General features: G+C 40.6%; 1 protein-coding gene across 10 annotated transcripts in view; it reads right to left on the minus strand.

Annotated features, from left to right (window-relative positions):
* The window catches only part of DENND1A (DENN domain containing 1A), a 494,220-nt gene that overhangs the window by 231,068 nt on the left and 241,568 nt on the right, over positions 1–21,584 (minus strand). For all 10 annotated transcript variants that reach the window (XM_045082368.1, XM_004757352.3, XM_004757349.3 and 7 more), the window contains one exon: positions 7,802–7,912. In XM_045082368.1, coding sequence (XP_044938303.1) covers positions 7,802–7,912 — 111 coding nt within the window. The remainder of the gene's footprint in view (positions 1–7,801; positions 7,913–21,584) is intronic.

A 21,584-nucleotide genomic window follows, 5' to 3' on the forward strand; every position in this document is an offset into this window, starting at 1 on the left:
TTAATCCCATCTTTGACAAGGCACTTAAGCTCTCTCAGTGCCAAATATTCTCATCTACAAAAGGAGGATAAAGTCAACCAGCTCCCGGGGTTGCTGCGAGCAGTAATGAACACCTACATATATGATTAGCACAAAGCCGGGCACATAGTAGGTAGTTCAAAAAGGTTAACTGAAAATAATTTTAACAGGGTGTGAGGGAGAACTGGGGACCATATAAAATACAGGCTATGAATCAAAATGAGGGCACCCCACATACTTAGTCCACGGGTGTGGTCAATACACCTCTTTGGCAAGTCTTGGAACTATTTACAAGCTACCCAAGAAGTTCCTCTAAGCACTATACCATCAGGACTCAAACCAGTATTACTCAGCTCCATCAGGCTCCTTATCCTCTAGACTTGGCTCAGACTATCTTTTTGGCTAAGAGAATTCACAGACTCCCTTAGTGGGATGGATATTCTTAACCATGTGCTTCTACTTTGACAGTTCCCACGCATGGGTTCTGACAATAGTTTGAGGTGACACCCAACACACAAAATTTGATCCCCAAGGCAAGCACTTTGGAGGGGCTATGTTTCGTCTGTATATGTAATTCTCCCGGTGGTTTCTTCCTGAAGCCACACTGCATCACAGTGACCCACTTGCACAATTGCCTCTCCCAACTAGGACATGACCTTTGTCAGCTTACTCCGTCTCTCATCGTAGATGAGCTATTCTGCAAAATGGGGATAATATTGACCATCTAGGACTGCTCTTGGAATTCTAAGAGATCATCTCCATAAAGGTCTTATTTTAGACCGACCTGCTACCCAAAAGAGTTAGCAAAAAGCAACATGAGTTAAACTCAGTTATAAAAATCTGGAAGAAAAATGGGGCTTTTGTGCTAGAAGAGATCACAGTGAAGTATTTACATGAGAGAACAAGATTTAGTTAAGCCTCCCCTATTTATCATTTATAAAGGAAAAACAATCAATATACATTAACTGAGCAAAGAGAACAAAAACTCACATTTTTCTTATACAGAATATCATATTATTGACCAAGAAAGCGTGAAATGAATATTACCTGACTCTGAACTAAATACTGCTGGGCTTGTCTCTATTGACATAGTCATCTTTATAGAAAATGGCACTCTGGAGTGTTTGACAGCTTTTATCTTTCAGATGCTTGATGGTCCTGTGGAGCATCAAGCCCACATCTTATCAAAGAAAATTGAGAAAAATGGGGTTTGCCAAAGTATGATAGGCCACATCTGGGTTCGTCAAGAGAGGGTCATCAGAAACCTCAGGCTATTAAAATAACCTTTATGTCTCCCCGCCCATTGAAAAGATTAAAAAAAGCCACTACTGAGAAAATAAAAGGCAATAATTAGAAAACTTTCGATTCTGAAATTGGAGAAAGGCTTGGATAAAACTGAAGTCTGCTCAGCTACTTAATCCCCAGAGAAATGACACATTGGGGCGCTGATCACATGTGAGATATAAGGAGACCCCTGCCCCTTCCTAAAAAGGTTTCTACCATCAATCAGTAAAACGCAGAACACAATTAAAAATCAATTGTTTTTTAAAAAAAGTTTAAGTCAAAGGGATACATGGCGGCAGTCCTTAACCTGGATTCATAGTAATCACATTCAACACAGCAACTATCTCCTTATTTCTAAATAGCAACAATAAATAAAATAACAACAATAGCATCTATCTCCTTATTTCTAAATAACAAGTAACGAGAAAAAAATTTCTTGATTTTAAATTTTAAACAATATTTGACTTCCCATTACACATGCTAGTAACTTATTATAAATACACATACCCACACACACTATGCCAGACTCTAAGAGTTTTATAAGAACTAACTCACTTTAATTTTACTTGATAGGAGGTCATTGGTGACCTGAACAAAAGCTGTTTCAGTGGAGAGGACGGAGCTAAATCCTGACAGAAGACGCGGGAGAGGGGAGGGGAGCAATTAGACAGTAAATAGAGAGAACTCTTGAGACACTATGTTCTAAAAGGGAGGATAAAAATGGGATAAAGGGGGATGTGGAAGTTTTGTTTTTAAGTCTGGGAGATATTATACCGTGTAAGCAAGCTTGTAAGAATGGCCAGTAGGGGGGCACCTGGGTGGCTCAGTGGGTTAAAGCCTCTGCCTTTGGCTCAGGTCCTGATCCCAGGGGTCCTGGGATCGAGTCCCGCATCGGGCTCTCTGCTCAGCAGGGAGCCTGCTTCCTCCTCCTCTCTCTCTGCCTGCCTCTCTGCCTACTTGTGATCTCTGTCTGTCAAATAAATAAATAAAATCTTAAAAAACAAAAACAAAAAAAAGAATGGCCAGTAGGGAAGAAAACAGTGATGCAGCAGAGAGGAGCTCGCGGCTGGAGGAACTCCCTGATGGCAGCCAGAAGGAAACCGAAGTGTCACCGTCTCAATAAGGCATTCCTTGGCCATCGATCTAAAACCACAATGCCTGCCACCTCACCCTCCCCATTCGGTCTCCTTCTTCCTTTTATTAACACTCCTTAGTACTCATCATTAGCTACTGTACCACAGTATTTATCTTACCTCGTTTACTGAAGGCCTACCTACTAGAATTAGAATGTAGGCTTCAGGACAGGGAGTTTGGCCTATCTGTTCACTGTTGTAACCCCAGTGCCTAAGACAGTGCCATGAAAAATACTGGTTGAATGGAGTCAGCTGGATAAGCAGAGTGGTTGGCGTGGAGAGGACAGACGGTGCATCCACAACAGAGAAGCGGAGTGGAGGAGCAGCGACAGGTGACAGGTAGGGTAGGGGCCGCACCACTCTCTTCTGAGGGCGTCCACTAGATATGTATGGAATTTCAGGAAAGGTCATTTTCCCCTAGAAGTTCAAGATGCTGTTTCACCGTCTTCTGGTTTCAAGAACTGCCACTGCCAAATCTCGTGCAATTTTAATTCTTAACCTTCCCACAAGAATTCTTCTGCCTCTACCCCTGTGTTGTCAAATTTGAGGATGAAGGGGCTTGGTATCTTCTTTTTTTTTTAACTTTTCAAAAATTTTGAAATATCTATACATATAAAAGTATGTACATTACATAATCAACTTTCAAAAGAAAAAAACTTAAGAATCCAAAACCCAGCACCCTAACTTCATGGTTGGCAAACCACAGCCTGAAGGCCAAGTCTGGCCTGCCTATTTGTGTAAATAGAGTTTTGTTGGAATACAGCCACACCCACCAGTTTACGGACTGTAAACTACAAGGTTGCAGTCCCCTAATTGTAAGACTGGATGGCTTACAAAGCCATATTTTCTACTGGACCCTTTACAGAGTAGTCTGCTGGTTCCCTAACCACCCTCAAGAGAGAAAGCAGTATTTTTGATGTCCCTTATATGCCTCTTCCCAATTATACCATTTTCATTCCCTTTGAGGAAACTACTACCTGAATTTTGTGTTAATCATTTCCTTTCATGCCCCATGCAGTTTGTATGTACCCCTAAATCATACACCATTTAATTTTTCTCACTTGAATTTTATGTGAATGAAACCGTGCTGTATATTCTTCTGTCGCTTCTTTCATTAGAGACCTAATCATGTTGGTGGGTCAGTTCTTTTTTACGGATATAGTACTCCATTGGATGACCATACCATAATTTAGGGGTTCTCTGCTGGTAGTCACGCAGGCTCTGTCCAGGTTTAAAAAACAAAAAGCAAAAAACCCAATGCTGCTATGATCATGATGTTCATATATCCCACTACAAATGACCAGTGAGTGTGTATATGTACACACAAGCTGGCATGCACACACTATTCTATCCAAGGATGGGATAGCTGAATTGTGAGTGTATGCAAATAGTTTTGTGCCAAATACTTTTCAGCATAGTATGTGGATTCTCCAGTACAATTCAATATAACACTAGACTTTGTAGATATCAAGTCTTTGCAAACCTAGTGTTTTAATCACTGTATGTTTTAATTTGCTTGTCTAGGATTACTAATGTAGTTGAGCATCTTTCCACATATTTATTAGCCATTTCGTGTTTCTTCTGTCAAAGCCTATTTGTGCTTTTGGCCAATGTTTCTATTGATAGATTTGTCTTCTGCTTTTTTAACTGCAGTAGTTCGTTATATATTTCAGATATTAATCCTGTCGGTGTTACATATGGCAAATATCTCAACTCCAGCTTGCGACGTGTCTTTTCATTCTCTGAATGGTATTTTTTAATGAACAAATATTTACAATTCTAATCTTTTCCTATATACAATGTATATTTTGGATTATTTGATTAAATCCTCCCCTACTCTGAGATCACAGACATTATCCATTTTGTCTTCCCAAAGTTTTAAAATTCTGTCCTTCGCATTTAAGTCCTCAATCCATTTGGAATTCAGTTTTCATACAGTATAAGGTAGAAACTTGTCTCCCTTTTCTTCCCCATGTAGATAATCAGTTATTGAAAAATCCATCCATTCTCCCAGATTTTACAGTGCCACCTCTGTTGCATATAAAGAGCCCACCACATGGCCTGTTTCTGCAATGTCTATCCTGTTCCATCAAGACTATTTGTGTATTCCTATGCCATTACTAGCATCTTAATTACTACGGCTCTATAAAAAGTTTCGATTCTGGTAAAGCAAGCTTCCACAACTCATTCTTTTTCTTCAGGTATGTCTTGGCCTTCCTTGGGACCTTCCTGCATTAACTTCAGAATCAGTTTGCCAAGTACCGTGTAAAATCCTAACGGAATTTTGAGTGGAACTGCATTCAGTCTATAGATTGTTCTAGAGCAAAAAGACATCTTCAATACATTAAGTCTTCCTGTTCATGAACATAGTCATGCTTTCTCTCCAACTACTGGTGATCATATGAATTTTCCCTTTTATTTATTTATTTATTTATTTATAAACATGTATTTATTTATTTCAGAGGAAGACAGAGAGAAAGCACACGCAAGAGTGAGCAGGGGGAGGGGCAGAGGGAGAGAGAATTTCAAGCAGATTCCCCACTGAGCATGGAGCCCAAAGCAGGGCTCAACCTAAGGACCCTGAGATTATAACCTGAGCTGAAACCAAGAGTGGGACATTCAAGTGACCAAGTCATCCAGGTGCCTCATGAATTTTCCCTTTTAATACATTAATGTGGTGGATTATAGTAATAGATTTTTCTAGTATTATCAACCTTACATTTCTGGAATAAATCCAACTTAGTTATGAATCACATTTTTTAACATATTTGCTACTATTTTGTTTAAAACGTATACAGCTAGATTTATAAGCAAGATTGGCTGACAAACTTTCTTGTAATGTCTCCTCCTTGTGTGGCTGAATGTCAAGGTTATTTGATCATCACAAGAAAAGATGGAGTGTATTCTTTTTTTCTCCCTAGACTCCCAAGAAGACATTTGTCTAAGACTGAAATGATCTGTTTCTTGAGATGTTTGATAAAACATATCTGTAAAACCATCTGAGCTGAATGGGGGAAAATATGTATTAATTCAATTTCTATAAATTAAATGACCTACTCAATTTTTCTCTTTTTTGATTCAAATTTTAGTAAGTTATAATTTACTGTCCATTTCATCTTAGTTTTTAAATACTGGCATAACAGTAATAGTAATTTCTTACTATTTTTAAAAATCTTTGCTACAAAAAAAATCTCTGCTGCATCTGCTCTTTGTGCTTGTTGATTTATTCTTTAGTTCATTTTAGTTTTGGAAAAGAGCAGAAATAACTTTATGTGTTTAATCCACTATATCTAAACAAAAGAAATTACACAGAAGCTATATTCTTCCTTATCTATAAGGAGGCAGTGATAAGAGAACTTCCTACACACTGATAGAGTGAAGATTAAATGAGGTAATAGATGCAAAGTGCTTAGCACAGTGCCTGGTATGTATTAGGAGCTCAAAACATCATGATCATATTATAGGGAATTCAAATTACACTTAATATGATGTCTCTTTTTTGTTCTACTGAAGTTTAATACTCCAGTGCAACAGTAACTGGTTGTAGACTAGATTCTTTCAATTGTAGTTTTATTCTTTTTTTTTTTTTTTAATTTTATTTAAGTAATCTCTACACCAAATGTGGGGCTTGAACTCACAACCCTGACAACAAGAGTCACACATTCCTCTGGCTGAGACAGCCAGGTGCTCCTCAACTGTACTTTGTTTTCTGACTGGCCTCATAAAGATGCAGTGATAAATCTGGATGGCAATCTTCTCATTCTCAAACTCCCTGGGTGTTCAAGCCCTGAGATTATGAACTGCAATTCTAGTTTAAAATAGAATGCCAAAACAAAGCAAGAGGTCTACGCTGGGATGTTTTCCCCTCGATGGCAAGGGCCACGCTTTTATCACCCCTACGTGCTCTGAGCCTGGCACAATCAAAAAATTGTGAGTTCTTGAGAAGCAAACAATACCGAAGAAATTATAAAATACTGAAGTTACAATGAAAACCATAAAGAACACTAACAGCTTCACAAAGTCTTCATTATTAGGCACCTCGCATTCGTGGGTGAACACACAACTGATTTTATCCACAGACTTCATTAGGGAAATGCTCACTATAAGAAGGTCTTTCTACCCTCTCTAACAGAGAGGTACCTGTTAGGCATTCCACTCCCAGTCAATTTCTGTTTGCAAGCTTAACCTCAAAGGAAAAATACTACTATAAACGGATATTGAACTTCAGTTAATAACACACATACTCAATTATTTAGGTGGAAGTATACTGATGTCTGTGACTTACTTTAAAACGTCATCAAAAAATACGATGGCTTGATGGATAGCACGTGGGATGGGCAGATGAATAAATATGTGCCTAGGCAAGCACAGTCAAGTGATCAGAATCTAGATTGGCTCATATGGGTATTTACTGTAAAATGATTTCAGCTTTCTGTGTTTGAGAATTTTCATAAGAGAATCCAGGGAAAGATATAAACTCATATACCTGGCAAGTTAAAAAAAACGAAAATAAATAGAATACGAAAAATATTTCTATTATCCATATAGTAATAGTTGTTAAAATATAAAAGACCTCATTCCAATTAATGAAAAAAACAAACAAACAAAAAAGATATAAGATAAGATATATAAGATAAGATAAACGGGAAAAGACATTGACAAAATATAAATGGGAAATAAACCCATGGAAAATATTCAGTAACCAAAGAAAAAAATAAAGCAAACCTGCTATGCCATTTTATGCCTATTTTATTAGCAAAATTAAAACACATATGCATGAATACACACGCAATTCTGGCAAGGCTGCAGGAAAAATGGAAACTCGTATACGGCTGGCAGCATTCGGTATAAACAAGCACAGCGTGTTTGGGAAGCCATCTGGCAGTCCCCAAGTCACAGTGCTCAGAAGGTCCTTTGACCTAATGGTCCTAAGTCATTAGACTATGAACCTCCTTCACCAAAAGCAGCCAAAAGATGTTCAGTGCAGTATTATCTACTGAAGGATGAAGTTACAAACCACCTAAATGGCCACCGAGAGAAGAAAGCTTTAGTAAATGACAACATATCAGTACAATGGAATCTGATACAGACATGTAAAAAATGACAATGATGGAAGCATATATGAAAATACGCGAAGTGTTCATAATGAGACCAAATGGAAAATGATTTATAATTGATCCTGAAGCTATAGGAATCAATGAAAACGGGCACTGGCAGTGTAAAGAAATATGAATAATTAAGGAAAATGACATGTTGAGGGGGATTGTGGCTGATTTCTTTTTCTAAAATTGCCTTTCATCTTCCCGATACATCTTTCAATTAAAATAAAATAATTATAAAAGCCCATCTCAAGACTGTCTACTCACAGTGCTGAGTTTGCTGCAGACGATGAGAATCCGGCGTTCATACAGCATACTGGCATACAGATGTAACATGTTGTTTACATCCACGGCTACAAAATATTCTGTCAGATTTCTCTAGGAGAAACAAGAATGGGAGATTTGTGGCTTATTTCATTTGTTCTTATTACAAGCGGTTTCTAAAAAAAAAAAGTAGGAGAAACAGAAGATCATCGGAAATCATGCTCTCCTCTGCCCCCGTCCTATTCTTCCCACCTGGGAGACCGAATTCCACGCTCGTGTAAAATCATGAAATGCCAAGTTGGAAGAGACCTCAGAGATGAAGCACTTGTGTGTGGTGATTACAGTTTGTGGGAGGTCACCGGTGGCACCGCACTGCCGTGCCTATCGGTTCCGAAAGGTGAGTAGGACAGGAGCCTGCAATCTTACAAATGAGAAAACCAAGCCTCAGAGAGGGATGCCAAGACCAAAAAGTCTCATAAGCGATAAAGACAGGGCTGTAGCTCAGATGTTCTGAGCCGGGATCTTAGAACTTTCCCAATGTGCCATACCAGAACATCTAGGCAAGAGAAAGGACCCAGGGACAAAATGCTTTTGGCACAGAGCCCATTTCTGTCCCAGAGATCCCACCCCCAAAGGCCTGGGCACGCTCCTCTCTTGTCATCGCTGCTGGTGTCCCCCTCCTCCACCACTGACATTCTCTAAAAGGGCTCGGCTGGAATTAGAGCAATTTTGAAGATTTACAATTTCCAGGTATTTCATTCAAAAGGAAAAAAAAACCAACAACAACAAACGAAAAATAACCGCAGACAAGCAGCAGGAAGTGGTGACAAAGCAGTGTTTTAACTAGCTTTTGTCTATAGCCAGGGCATCGTATCTTTAATTAGTACTATAGATTGGTACTCTTCAGATTTCAGAAAAAAACATAATGTGTTTCATTTCTGCAACCCTTTCTATACCCACCTGACTTTAATAATACACATGAATATGTTAATTTCTTCAATGTTACAGCTTTTCAATGCCTCACAATATAATCCTCTGAAAATGAAGGGGGTCAGGGAGGGAAGGAACACTACTTGCCGGGGGTTGTGGTTTATAATGATGAAAGAGCTATAAACCCATAAATTCAAGTAAACCAGGTGGATTTTACATGCAAAATAGCATAAAGGGCTTTTCAACAATATTATGGGTTGGGAATAAGAATGGGCACTTATCTTATGATTTATTGTTGCTTGGCTGGAATACCAGGTTAACCATCGACCTTTATGAACAGTGAGTGAACTAAATAGCTCCACATACTACCTACCAAGTACCAGGTACCCTATCAGGTTCTTCGTATGTGTAATCTTATGCAGTTCTCACAAAACTCCAAGGAGGTATTCTCCCTCCAATATCCAGATAAAGTCTGGCAGAGAGTCGATAACCAGTGGAGTCAGAATCTGGACTCAGATCCAACTTCAGAGCCCATACACTTTCCCTTACATTACATTGTCCCACTTAAGTATTTTTAAACACCTACAATATACAAAGCTTTACATACATTATTTCACTTAATCTTGAAGCCACTCCTTGAACAGGTATTATCATCTGTACGGACAGGAAAACAGAGGCAAGAGAGAAAACAAATAGGACCAAAGTTATATGCGACGTGGATCTTCAGTCTTGGGTGAGTTTGGCTCTAAACCTGTGCTCTTTGTTTATATCAGTGCAAACAGGAGGTGAAAGTTGGATTCGAGAAAGAAAGCATAGCATCGGAACAAAGCAGACTCAAAATACTGAAAGAGAAAAAGTGTCACTCTTAAGAATTGTTATCCCATTTACTGAGTAATCCTTTCATGCTAGACAATAGGTACTCTACCGGGGTTCTCTCCAATCTTCTCAACAACCCTGGAAAAGGCCTTATCATCTCCATTTTATACATGAAGAAACTCATGCCCAGGAAGGGTAGGTAGGCTCCGAAGGTCACCCAGCTAGAGAGGGCAGAGCCCAGTTTCAAAACCAGGTCCCCCGAACCCACGGCCTTTGTTCTAACCACCACACCAACCTGCCTCCTAACAAACTTGAAAAACAGAAGATGAACAAGCAAGGCAGCGTGAATCAGTCAACGAGTGGGTCCCTTGCCCAGTGGACTGAGGAGTGCTGAGCTAATGATGTCAGGGTGGGGTTCGTTCTGAAGACCGTGACATGGCAGAGCTATTCTCGCAAACAAAAATACAAGGCCCTCAGCTGAGCATTTCAGTAAAATGCTTAACTGCTGATGAATTACATAAATTTTTCTTTTAGGAGAGGATGGAAGTAAAAAGAAAATAGAAATGAGGAGCTTAAAGAAGGCCAGAAAGCCCATTAGCACTTTTGACAGATCCAAAGATAACTCTGAAGCCACCAAAACGTGGCCTCAAGAGTCTGCCAAGAAGCTTCACGCTGGGTAGAAATATGTTACACAGCTTGCCGTCCAAATAAGGAGACACAGCGTCAGAGACAAATCCTGCACCTTATTTTGGTGGGAGAAAAAAAAAAATCATCACAAGGATACTTTTGTGGATGGGGAAGGAAACATTTCTGAAATCAAAACACCACTTGGTTGAGGCATAACCCCCAGGCCCAATCAGGCTCTGAGAGATTCAGGTGCTTGTTCCAAAAACTCTATACAGGTATGTTAAAAATATGTAACATTTAGCCAAATTCTCTCTAAACTGTCATGTACTTTTTTTGGTATTTCTCATCCCATCTGTGCTGATTACCAAGATATTTGTGTCTAAACAGAAGCTGTCTTTCTTATCTGCTTCCTCCCCTGCCTCTTTCCTTCTGGGATGCCACCCGCCTAGGCGGGTGGGAGTGGGTGGGAGTGGCGACAGCCCTGGGAACTTCGCTCAGCCGTGGGAGCACCTGTGGGGCAGAGCAGGGCTTGGGAGCAGCTATAGGGAGCTTTTGCAGATTCCACCAAGCTTCATCTCTGAAGAAAACCCCTTGAAAAAGGGGTCTCCTCCCTTGTACCTTAAGCATCGGTGGCTTAAGCTACAGCAACCCTCAATTTTTCAAAGCTGCCGTAACTTTTCATACCCTCAGGCCTTTACTTCTGTTGTTGCCTTTTCCTGGAATGCTCTTCTCTTCCTTGAGGACACTCAGTCACGTTTCAAGACCCAGGTAAAATGCCACCTCCTCCTGGAAGGCTTCCTTGATTCCACGTTTGTCAAGCTCCTACACTTTGTGCTGGCATGGTGATTTGTCTCTAGCCTATAGCCACTCATTGACAAGCATGTTTCTGTCACTAGATTGAGGTCCCTCTGGATACAGCCCATCATCTAGCAGTCTGATAAAAGAAGGAACCAGTAAGTAGAGGGATGACTGAAGACCTCAGCTCTGTAGCTGGAGTTTGAGCTGTGCGGCCCAAGAGAAATGCACCAGCCTACAAGACAATGCAGTGTAGTAGGAAGAACACAGCATTTGACATCAGAAAACCCGGGTCTAGGCTGGATGAAGTGATGGGTTACTCAGTAATGGTGAAGGGCTCATGGAAAAAGAACTGACACTGGCAATTCACAGTGCCAGGTAAAACAGCTGGGGGGCTGGGGGGTTGCTGTTTAAAGTATTTGTGGCTCTATTTATTAAAAGTATAAAGAAGGGCACCGGGGTGGCTCAGTCGGTGGGGCACCCAACTCTGGATTCTGGCTCAGGTTCTGATCTCAGACCTGCCTGGGAATTTCCCTACCCTCCCCAGCTCTGCCTCTCCCTCCATCTTTCCCTCCCCACCTCTGGCCTCTGGCCTCTGGCCCTCTCCTCCCCACCCCCATGCATGCTCTCTCTCTCTCAAAAAAATAGAAGTATGAAGAAATAGGTGGTTTGTTCATCAGATGATAGGGAGGGGGCTGCATACAGAAGCAGATATTCATTTCACAAGTCAGGTCATCACAGGTCTTACAGGTAAGACACAGGTGTAGGGAATGAGGAATAAGGGGCAGAGAGAGGGGCTCCATGGCACGCTGTCCTAGGCCAAGACTGAAGCCAGAACATACTGTGAACTTGTATTTCTAAGGGACACAAGGTATACCACTCTCCTAGCACTCTGCTTCAGTGGGACTAAGTCTTCAACCTCCCGTTTCTGTCACCTGTAAGCAGCCCAATCAACAACCACTTATTTAACTGCTACCATGTATTTAGTACCACCCTGGGAGCCGGGCCTGCAGAGATTAGGTAACGATGATCCCCATCTTCCAGGAGTGTAGCCTGGGGGTGGGAATGGCATCATATGGTGTGCAAAGTCCCATGGTCCAGCCTACTGCCCGAACAGGGCATGTTCAACTTTGGTGGATAAGATACGGCGGCAAAGCTGGGGAAGGCTTGACGGAGGAGAAGACAGCGGATGCGGGCCTCCCAGCAGGGCTTCAGTGGACGGGGGAGAAGCGTATTTCACACGGAGACAGAAGCAGGAGGAGAATGGAGCTCCAGCAGGTCAGCAGAGTGAAGAGGAGGATACAGGGCCGGGAAGCTGGGTTCAGACTCGGTGGGAACTTAGACCTTCCCCATGGGGAAGGAGGAGCTGCTGCAGAATCATGATACAGTCACACGTGTGTTTCAGAAAGCTCTTCCTAGAGGTCCTATGGAGGATGCCCAGGAGACGGCAAGCAGGGGGGGCAGGGCAATCCGTTAACAGGCTACTTACTGCCATATTCTGGGAAAGAACGATTACAAGAAATAAACTACGGAGATGAAAGCTTTGACTCTGGATGTGACAGATTTCTGGAATCACAGGACCTGATGATGAATCAGACCTGATTGTGGAAGGGGAGGAAGGATCAGAGACAACACCCAGGCTTCCAGGTTACTGAGCACCACACTTATCCACCTGTTCAGGTTTTTTTTTTTTTTTTTTTTTTTTTTTTTTTAAATGGAGCCTACTCATTTAATAAGGGAATCAGTCCTCCTTCTCAGGAGCCATGAATCCCGTAAACATGGTGTTGCTGCGCCCCTAGTCTTGGGCCTGGTGTCCTGGGGTAACGCCACCATGGCTCAGTCTAAATCTCTACCCCCTTCACTCCCTGACAATTACTTCTCTGTGTGACTCACCTACTGGGAAGGAAAATCTTGCTCAAAGAGACTATTTCCAATGTCCGTGCTCAGAAGGGCTCAGTTTCCTCAGTGCCAGCATGTTTTTAGGCTTGAGGACATTCCGTTTCTAGTCCCAGAGCTCAAGCATTCTTTCAGTCACATACCGATTACGTGCCCGTGAGCATTCTCCTATCTGCCTAGCTTTCACTGCGGGCTCTCTGCAGGGCTGGGTGTCAGGGATATGAAACTGACCACTACCCAGGCTGGACAGGGCTCAAGTCCAAAGAAGGGCTCTAGTGAACAGGGTCAGGACAGCCTGGAAGCTGAGTTTGGGAAAAGGTTGTGCCACACGAGCTTCTTAGCCTCTCCAGGCTCCCCATTCATCTCATCTCTACAAAGAAATGACGGTGAAGGTCCCTTCCAGATCTAACCCTCTGTGGCTCTAAATCCAGACAAAGAAGAGGGGAAGGCACCTGGCAAGCCTCATTTCCCCCAGGAGAAGCCCCATAATGGCTGCTTGCTTCTAGCTGTCCCTGCTGGCTCTTGTGCCAATCCAGGTGGCTGGGGACCTCGGGCTCACTGTGATCCATGCCCGGGGTGAGGAAGCAGGTGGGGGGTGGGGGGGTTGGGCCAAGGATGGGAGGAGATATAGTGGGGCTTAGAGAAAAAGCGTCTTAGGTTCAGTTCCTTAGGGAAATGAGATAATCCCCAAACCAAAGAACCGACTCTAAGCTGGGTACTCCTTGGAGCCCTCGAAACAGATGCTAGTCCGCCCCACGGTCTGTCATTTTATTAGTCTTTGTGACTTTCAGCTTCATACACAGTACAGATGATAAAGACTTACTGTACTGTGTCTGGAGGAGGCTTCTAAGGCGAGAGGCTTGGTTTTGCCAGTGGGTCTTATTTCCTGAAATAACTCCTGCTTAGATTATTTTATCATAATGTAAACCTTTAAAATCCTCAATTGATTTTTTTTTTTTTTAAGAATTTAGGTTACTTTAGCTGTGTGGGATTCTTAAAAGGGAATTATAAATTTGCATTCTAAAATAATCTGTCTGAGAAAGAATTCCACAAACTCACTTAAGCAATCACATCAGAGAAGTATATTATAGGAAAGAAGGCAGGGTTTACCCAGAGGTCAACTTTTATCCCTCCGTGTGAATGGAAAAACCATTAGAATAAACAATTACCTGACAGCTCTTAAGAGCAACAATGGAATTCTCTACAATCTCAGAACTCGATAATAGGTCTTCTACCACCACCTCAACTTTGTTTATTTTTGAAAGTCACGATGAGTTCATAAATCTTTTCTATATCATGGTACATCTTTTGACAAAGTGGAGTCTGGGCAATGTTATATGTAACTGGCCATTCTAAATGCTTTCCTCGCGTCATTAACCACTTAGTATGACACTGACCAGATAATTAAGACAGGTTTGTTTAATATTCCAAATGAAGGTCTATATGATTATCCATTAATCAAAAGTAAACTTCAAAACCTGGCTGCTAAAAAAGATTCCCTTCTATAAACCAGTTTACAATGTAATTATTAGTACGTATCTTTCCTGATCTGTGATTTCTTTTTTAAGGCAGGTCAACTGTTTAAAATTTATAAAGATTTATGCTCATTTAACTATTGCCTGTATAAAATTCACTCCTACGTGTGTTATCTTCATAGAGAAAACCCTGATGAACAATTACATAGTGACAGTTTTTCAGTGAAAAGAAAGAAAATATTTTTACGCAAAAATTGTAAAAATAATGAGAATTAACTTCAACAGCCATCTGAAAGCAGAAAGATCGTCTACATTTGCTTTTCATTAATGTCTTGCAGACATACTGGCTGAAAAGCCAACTGAAAAGAACTGCTATTTTCCCTTTTCCTGGGGGAGGCTGCTTTGCTCATTCATTCATTCATTCACCTAATCATTCAGTCATTCCACAAATACATTCTGACACTCTCCTATGTTCTGGGTATAGTGCTAATGATAGAGAAGCAGTGATGAAGAAATATTCATCTCATCATGGAATAATCTCATTATGGAAGGAGAAATGACACTAAAGAAGTTCACAAAATTAATTACAGAACTTAAACTGACGATGGGCAATTTCTTAGAATGGTGTGGGGAACCATGGAGCCAGAGGCGCAAGACCCAGCAGCATCTCAGTGCCAGGATCAGACTGACCTGAGTGTGACTCCTGGTTTTTACATTTACTGGCTAGCTGACTGGGGCAAGTTACTTCAGGTCTCTGGGCTTCATTTCCTCTTCAGAGCAGGGATAATAACCACATGCTAAGGCTGCTGTAAAAATTCCATGATATGGCAAATAGTGCCTGATACTAGTTCCTTTCTCACTTTCTTACATTAACCATTCTCCGATGCTGTCCAGAACAACCTGATTCTCTGGTGACAGAATGAAATTCCATGTGCCAAAGTCCTTTCACAGACTTTGTCCTGGGTGGCTCAGATGGTTAAGCCTCTGCCTTTGGCTCAGGTCATGATCCCAGAGTCCTGGGATCGAGTCCCTCATTGGGCTCTCTGCTCAGTGGGGAGCCTGCTTCTCCCTCTCCCTTTGCTGGTCTGCCTGCTTGTGCTCTCTCTCTCTCTCTGTCTAATAAATAAATAAAATCTTTCAAAAATTCCTTTAAAAAAAATAAAAGAAGTCCTTTTACGATCTTCTTTGCCTATCCTCTAAAGTTTAACATGTCTCTTAGAGGAGATAATCAATAAATGTTTACAGAACTTCCCACATGACAGGCACCGGAATCCTGGGCTCCATTCTCTGCACCATTTCCAAGCTTCAGAAATTCTGATGTCAACGGTACCTGCTAAGAGACTTGTGTGGTCAAATATACAGTCCACGAAAGGACAAATACTGATGTTCACAACCAAGAATGTTAGCAAAAACCCAGAAAAGACAAGCTCCTTGCAATAATGTGCCCTAGGCCTGAGCCACAACTCAGACCTCAAAAGAGGTTAAGACTAGAACTGTAGGAAAGCCAAGAGAAGGGAAAGAGAAGGACCATCAAAAGCAGCATCTCGCTTGCACCAAGCACTGAACGTGGAACTTTACATTTAGCTCTTCATCTGTTTCTCCCATTTTTCTTTATTACATAAGGACACTGAGACTCAGAGATTATAAGTAGTCCAAGGTCCCCGAGTGGTAGAGCCCAGTGCCTGGCTGTCTCCAAAACTCATGTTCTTTCCACTACAGCAGACTCTATCATATTAACAACCCCATGGTTATTGCTTGTTTCAATTTGCAATGCAGCAATTTAGTCATTTTAAATTAATCCTTGAAAAATCACCAAGAGATTAAAATGCAAATTTCAACAGGGCCGGAGCTCAAGACTGATTCTATGTCAAAAATCACACAAATTGGTCCTACAAAAGTTCAGATTTTCCTTAGAGGAAAAGCTTTCCTGCTTCACTTCATATCTGAGATATGAAAAATAATTTTTTGCCTCTTTCCTCATGAATATCAAAAGTCAACTGCAGGGAGGCAGGCGGGTATAATGAAAACAAAATGCTTTGGTTCCTCACCAACCTGAGTCACTACACCCCACTTCGGTGCAGACCTTGGGCTGGTTACCTGGGTCCCTATCTAGAAAATGGGGCTCACGTCTACCTCTCACAGAGGAGCTGTAAGGATTTAAATGGAGCCATGTATGTTAGGAGTCTGACAGATTGTTTTTATCATTCCCGCTTAGAAACAAACAAGGCCAGCCTTTTACCGATTTGCAAAGGAGGATTTAGGGGACAATGGGTCATACACAGGGAATTGGTTCATTAGTGGCAAAACCAGCAAAGGGAATGCAAATTTTCTTTAATGGTGGGGGCAGTGCTGACAGGAACTGGAGCTGGGGCTATGAAGAAGAGAGTTCTCCCCCCCCCCCCAAACTATTTCTAACCTCCGTTGTGGCAGTTCTGAAAATTAAGAAATTATCAGAACTTGCAGGTATCTCATTTTAAGTTCCTAAGGAATTCTCAGTCCTTCAAATTGAAAAAAAAAAAAAAATTAAAATGATGAAACTAACCTAGGCAATAATTGTTATAACATTATTTATAATAGCAAAACATCAGAAACAATCTAAATGTCTATGAGTAGGTGAGGCATAGTTAAAACCTGTAGGGATTTCTAGTAAAATAGGGTAGATTAAACACACATATTTATCTTTTCTCTGTGATACCGTCCCTCCCCAAGAAGCCCCCAAGGAAAGTCACAGTGAAAGAATTTTAAAAGACATAATTCCCAAAGAAACAGGGAAAAAGATATTATTGAAAGAGAGATGTCAAATTTTTAGAAGCCAGAAAGCAGAAGTTACTAAAGAAAGGGTTCTCAACCTGGGTCATTCACCCTCAGGAGGACATGTGGCAATGTCTGGAGACATTCTGGGTTGTCACAGCTGGGAGGGGGTGTGCTGCCATCCTGTAGTGAGTGGATCCCAGGAATGCTAACATCCCACAACGTAAAAGACAGTCCCACACGACAGAGAATGATCTGCCCCAACAGGTCAACAATGCCAACTGAGGTTGAGAAACTAAAGGAAGACAACTTGGCAGTCCACAAAGGGCGGAACACGAAAGCTGGAATAGAGGCATAGGATACACACTCGAACCCAACTCATATCACGCAACTCCAAAAAGGTTCAGGAAGTGGAGACACCCAGAAGCTTTGAAGGCTGGAGGAAGGGGGCCAATAAAAACAAAACTCTTCTCTCCTAGCTCTCTCTGCTAGTTAGCTGGCCTTCTGATACTCCTCCAGCAGAAGTGTTTACTTTCTAGAGGAACCGAACCAGAAAGGTGTGGGGACACCAGGTATACCTAAGGACAGGGGACAAGGCATGAAGTAAAAAACTGGAGGGGAGGTTGAAAGACTGCATGCTAAATGTTGATATCCCATAACTCGCCACCACATTCAGCTTCCAGGACGATGGTACATGAAGTGTATGATCATTGGCAAAAAAAAAAACCAAAACCAAAACAAGACGAAAAAATAACTGACTAGTTCCAAAGACAAGATTCTTATACTGACATTTGAGAGCCCCCTACATACACCCCTCTAAGTAACCAGGCCTCTGAGCCATCATCTCCAATAAAGGCCACAAGGTAACAAGCCCCATTCATAAACACAGAGCTTCCACTTAGGTTTTCAGTGCCCTCCATCTTAAATAGGGCAGGACAGGTGCTTAAGGAAAGCCTCTACTATTGTAGATACAGAGTGAAACAAAACAGGAGAAAGGAAACATTTAGGAAGAAAACATGCAGAAAGAACAATTTTTAGGCCTAAGAATGAGTCTCGAAGAGATAAGAAAAAATACTACATTCATGAAACAAGATGCCATTAAAACATAATTTATTAAACAACACCAAAAAGCTCTTAGGTATATAAACAATGATAGCGGAAGAATTTCAAAAGGGTGAAACAATTTGTTGAAGAAAGCAGAGAGAAGACTGAAAAAGAAAGATAGAAAACAGAGAACATTATGGGATCAACATAGGATCCTACCATCAAAGCCCTAGAGAAAAGGGAAAAAATAAAGAATCTTTTCAAAGAAATAAGGTGACACCATTTCCCAGCTATAAAGGACATGAGTTTATAGCCACCAAGATTGGTTGAGCCACCAAGTGCCCAGCATAGCAGATGAAAAGGACAATTTCAGATACCAAAGACATATTAAGGATTCTAAAAAATAAATCAGCAATCAGGATGGCTTATGAGTCAACAGAACTAGGTCTTCAAAATTATGAAGGCAATTTCCAATCCTACGCAGAGGAGAACAGTCATTTTCAGTGATGCAAGGTCTGACCATGTTGCCTCCAACACAATACTTTTTCAGGAAACTACTGGAATGTTTCACCAGAATAAGGGAATAAACAAGAAGATGTGAAATCAAGGAACTCCTATTGGACAAAAAGTTGTACAAGAAAGAAAATGCAATCATAATTGATTGTCTCATTCTGCATGCTCACTGAATTATAAACATTATGGATTTAAAATTTTTTTCTAAAGATAGAGGAAAAACGGGGGAAGGAAAACATGTGACTGAGAAGTTATCTTCTACAGGGAGAGAGGCTCAGAGATGATAAAAGGTCTAAACTCTCAACTTCCACTGGAAAATCAATAGGTGATATTTGAAAAAGAAATACTACGAGCACCTGGGCAGCTCAGTCGTTAAGCATCTGCCTTCGGCTCAGGTCATGATCCCAGGGGCCTGGGATCAAATCCCGCATTGGGCTCCCTGTTCAGCGGGAAGCCTGCTTCTTCTCCCTTTCCCTCTCCCCCTGCTTGTGTTCTCTCTCTCACTGTCTCCCTCTGTCAAATAAAAAAATAAAATCTTAAAAAAAAAAAAAAGTTAAGATATAGCGATATGTGTATATTAGTTTAAAACATGGAAAGAAATACTCAACTGCTAAAATCTTGAAAGTAGCTGCCTCTGGGAGGTGGAAAGTAAGGAGAAGCTGAAATTTTCATCAACAATTATGTGGTACTATATGATTTTTTAAAAAGCCATTAATATGTATTACTTTCATAAGAATAGTTATACCATTAAATTAAAAATCATTAAAAAGGGATGACGTAAATCAGTATGGACAGGTTTTAGGATACATTTTAAAGTGAGTTGTAAAACAATAGGAACAGTATCACATTTATGTCTAAGGAAATGTCTACAACATACACAGGTACTCACACATATAATACTGTAAATACACAGAGAAAGGTCTAGAAGGACATGCAAACCGGAGGGAGAATGGGACCGGGGTGGGGAAGGGATGACAGTATTTCAGTTTTTTTTTTAATTTTTTTATTTTTTATAAACATATATTTTTATCCCCAGGGGTACAGGTCTGTGAATCACCAGGTTTGCACACTTCACAGCACTCACCAAAGCACATACCCTCCCCAATGTCCATAATCCCACCCCGTTCTCCCAAACCCCCTCCCCCCAGCAACCCTCAGTTTGTTTTGTGAGATTAAGAGTCACTTATGGTTTGTCTCCCTCCCAATCCCATCTTGTTTCATTGATTCTTCTCCTACCCACTTAAGCCCCCATGTTGCATCACCACCTCCTCATATCAGGGAGATCATATGATAGTTGTCTTTCTCTGCTTGACTTATTTCACTAAACATGATACGCTCTAGTTCCATCCATGTTGTCGCAAATGGCAAAAAGTGGTCCATATCACTCGGCATCAGGGAAGTATTTCAGTTTTTTCTATACGTACTTGTTATTTAATGTTTTTTACAACAAAGATATTTTGTAATGAATTTTAATGACACCAGTAAACATCCATTATATGTTGTCATTGAAAAAGCACTGATAGAAAGGTATGTATGTACTTGGTATGATCTCCATTGTGTTTTTTAAGATGCAGTTTCTAAATTTCTTTCTTTTTTTTTTTTTTTTAAATCAAAAGGACTCTTTTATCTCAAACAAAATATTACCAAGTTCCCAATTTAAGTGGACAGGAATGAACCGGCAATGAATAAAGCCAGAGCAAGGACCCCATGCTCTGGTCAGCCACCATCCATCTCCCCCAGGCCATCCAGGGTCCTACGGCAACCTCACGGCTTTAGGCCACACAGTGTAGAAATAACTATTATCATAAAGAAAAACTTGGAACATGACTTTCTCTGACATATGGAATTACAAGTGGTTTTTCTTTTGCTGTTGTTTAATACATACACACACATGCCTCTTCTACAATTTGGAACACTTTACATAATAATCTGTTCCTTACCATGCCTATATAACCACCCAAACCTCATATACTTATAGCAGCAAGGTGCAGAGATGGTTAAAAAAGCTTCATTAATCTTTTCAAGTTATGGTTCTATATTTATATTTCCTATTTCTTAGGCTGACTTCAATCACTTATATTTTTCTGGAAAATTTTATCTTCTATCAAATTTATTGCATAGTTTTATTTTATTATTCTTTTCAAATATTTGGTTTTTTAAAAGTCTTATTTTTCAGTTCTACTTTAACAATATTTTCTAAGTAAAATTATAATTAAATGCTTCTAGTTTTGGCTTTTTGGTTGCTATTAAATTTCCAGGTTTTTTTCCTAGGATTGTATTTATTTATTTAGAGACACAGCACACACAAGGGGGAAGGAAGAGACAAGAGGAGAGGGAGAGGGGGAATCCCAAGCAGACTCTGCACTGAGCTTTAAGCCTGATATGGGGCTCAAGTCCATGACCCTGAGATCACGACCTGAGCTGAAATCGAATCAGATGCCTAACTGACTGAGTCACCCAGGCACCCCTCATTTTCCAGCTTCTTAAACTGAAAGTCAAGTTCTCACGTTCTTACTTATAATAAAAGCATTAGAAGCTATCAGTTTCCCCCTGAGTATAGTTTTGGCGCATCCCTTAGGTTTTTGTTGTTTAGTATTCTTGTTGTCATTAATATCTAAATAATACACAATTTCAATGTTTTATCCCCTTTGACCCCACCACTATTTCAAGTAGATGGATATTTTAAAAATTTTTATCATTAATTTCTAGTCTTATTTCGTTGCCATGAAGAGACTGCTCTGTCAGACTCTGAGTTTTTCTATTTTAAAATTTTCAGTGTGATCTGATACATAGCCAATTTTATGATTGTTCCATGGCATTTGAAAATAATCCTTCAACAAACAGCCTTTTGCTATTTATCCATGCTTTGCCCCTACTTCTACTCTCCTGGAGGATTTTTCTAATTCTTTTTGGGTTCCTCCATTATCTACTATTTATTG

The sequence above is a fragment of the Mustela putorius genome, unplaced genomic scaffold (assembly GCF_011764305.1).
Source record: "Mustela putorius furo isolate JIRA1106 unplaced genomic scaffold, ASM1176430v1.1 tig00000596_pilon_pilon_pilon, whole genome shotgun sequence".
NCBI classification, from domain to species: domain Eukaryota; kingdom Metazoa; phylum Chordata; class Mammalia; order Carnivora; family Mustelidae; genus Mustela; species Mustela putorius.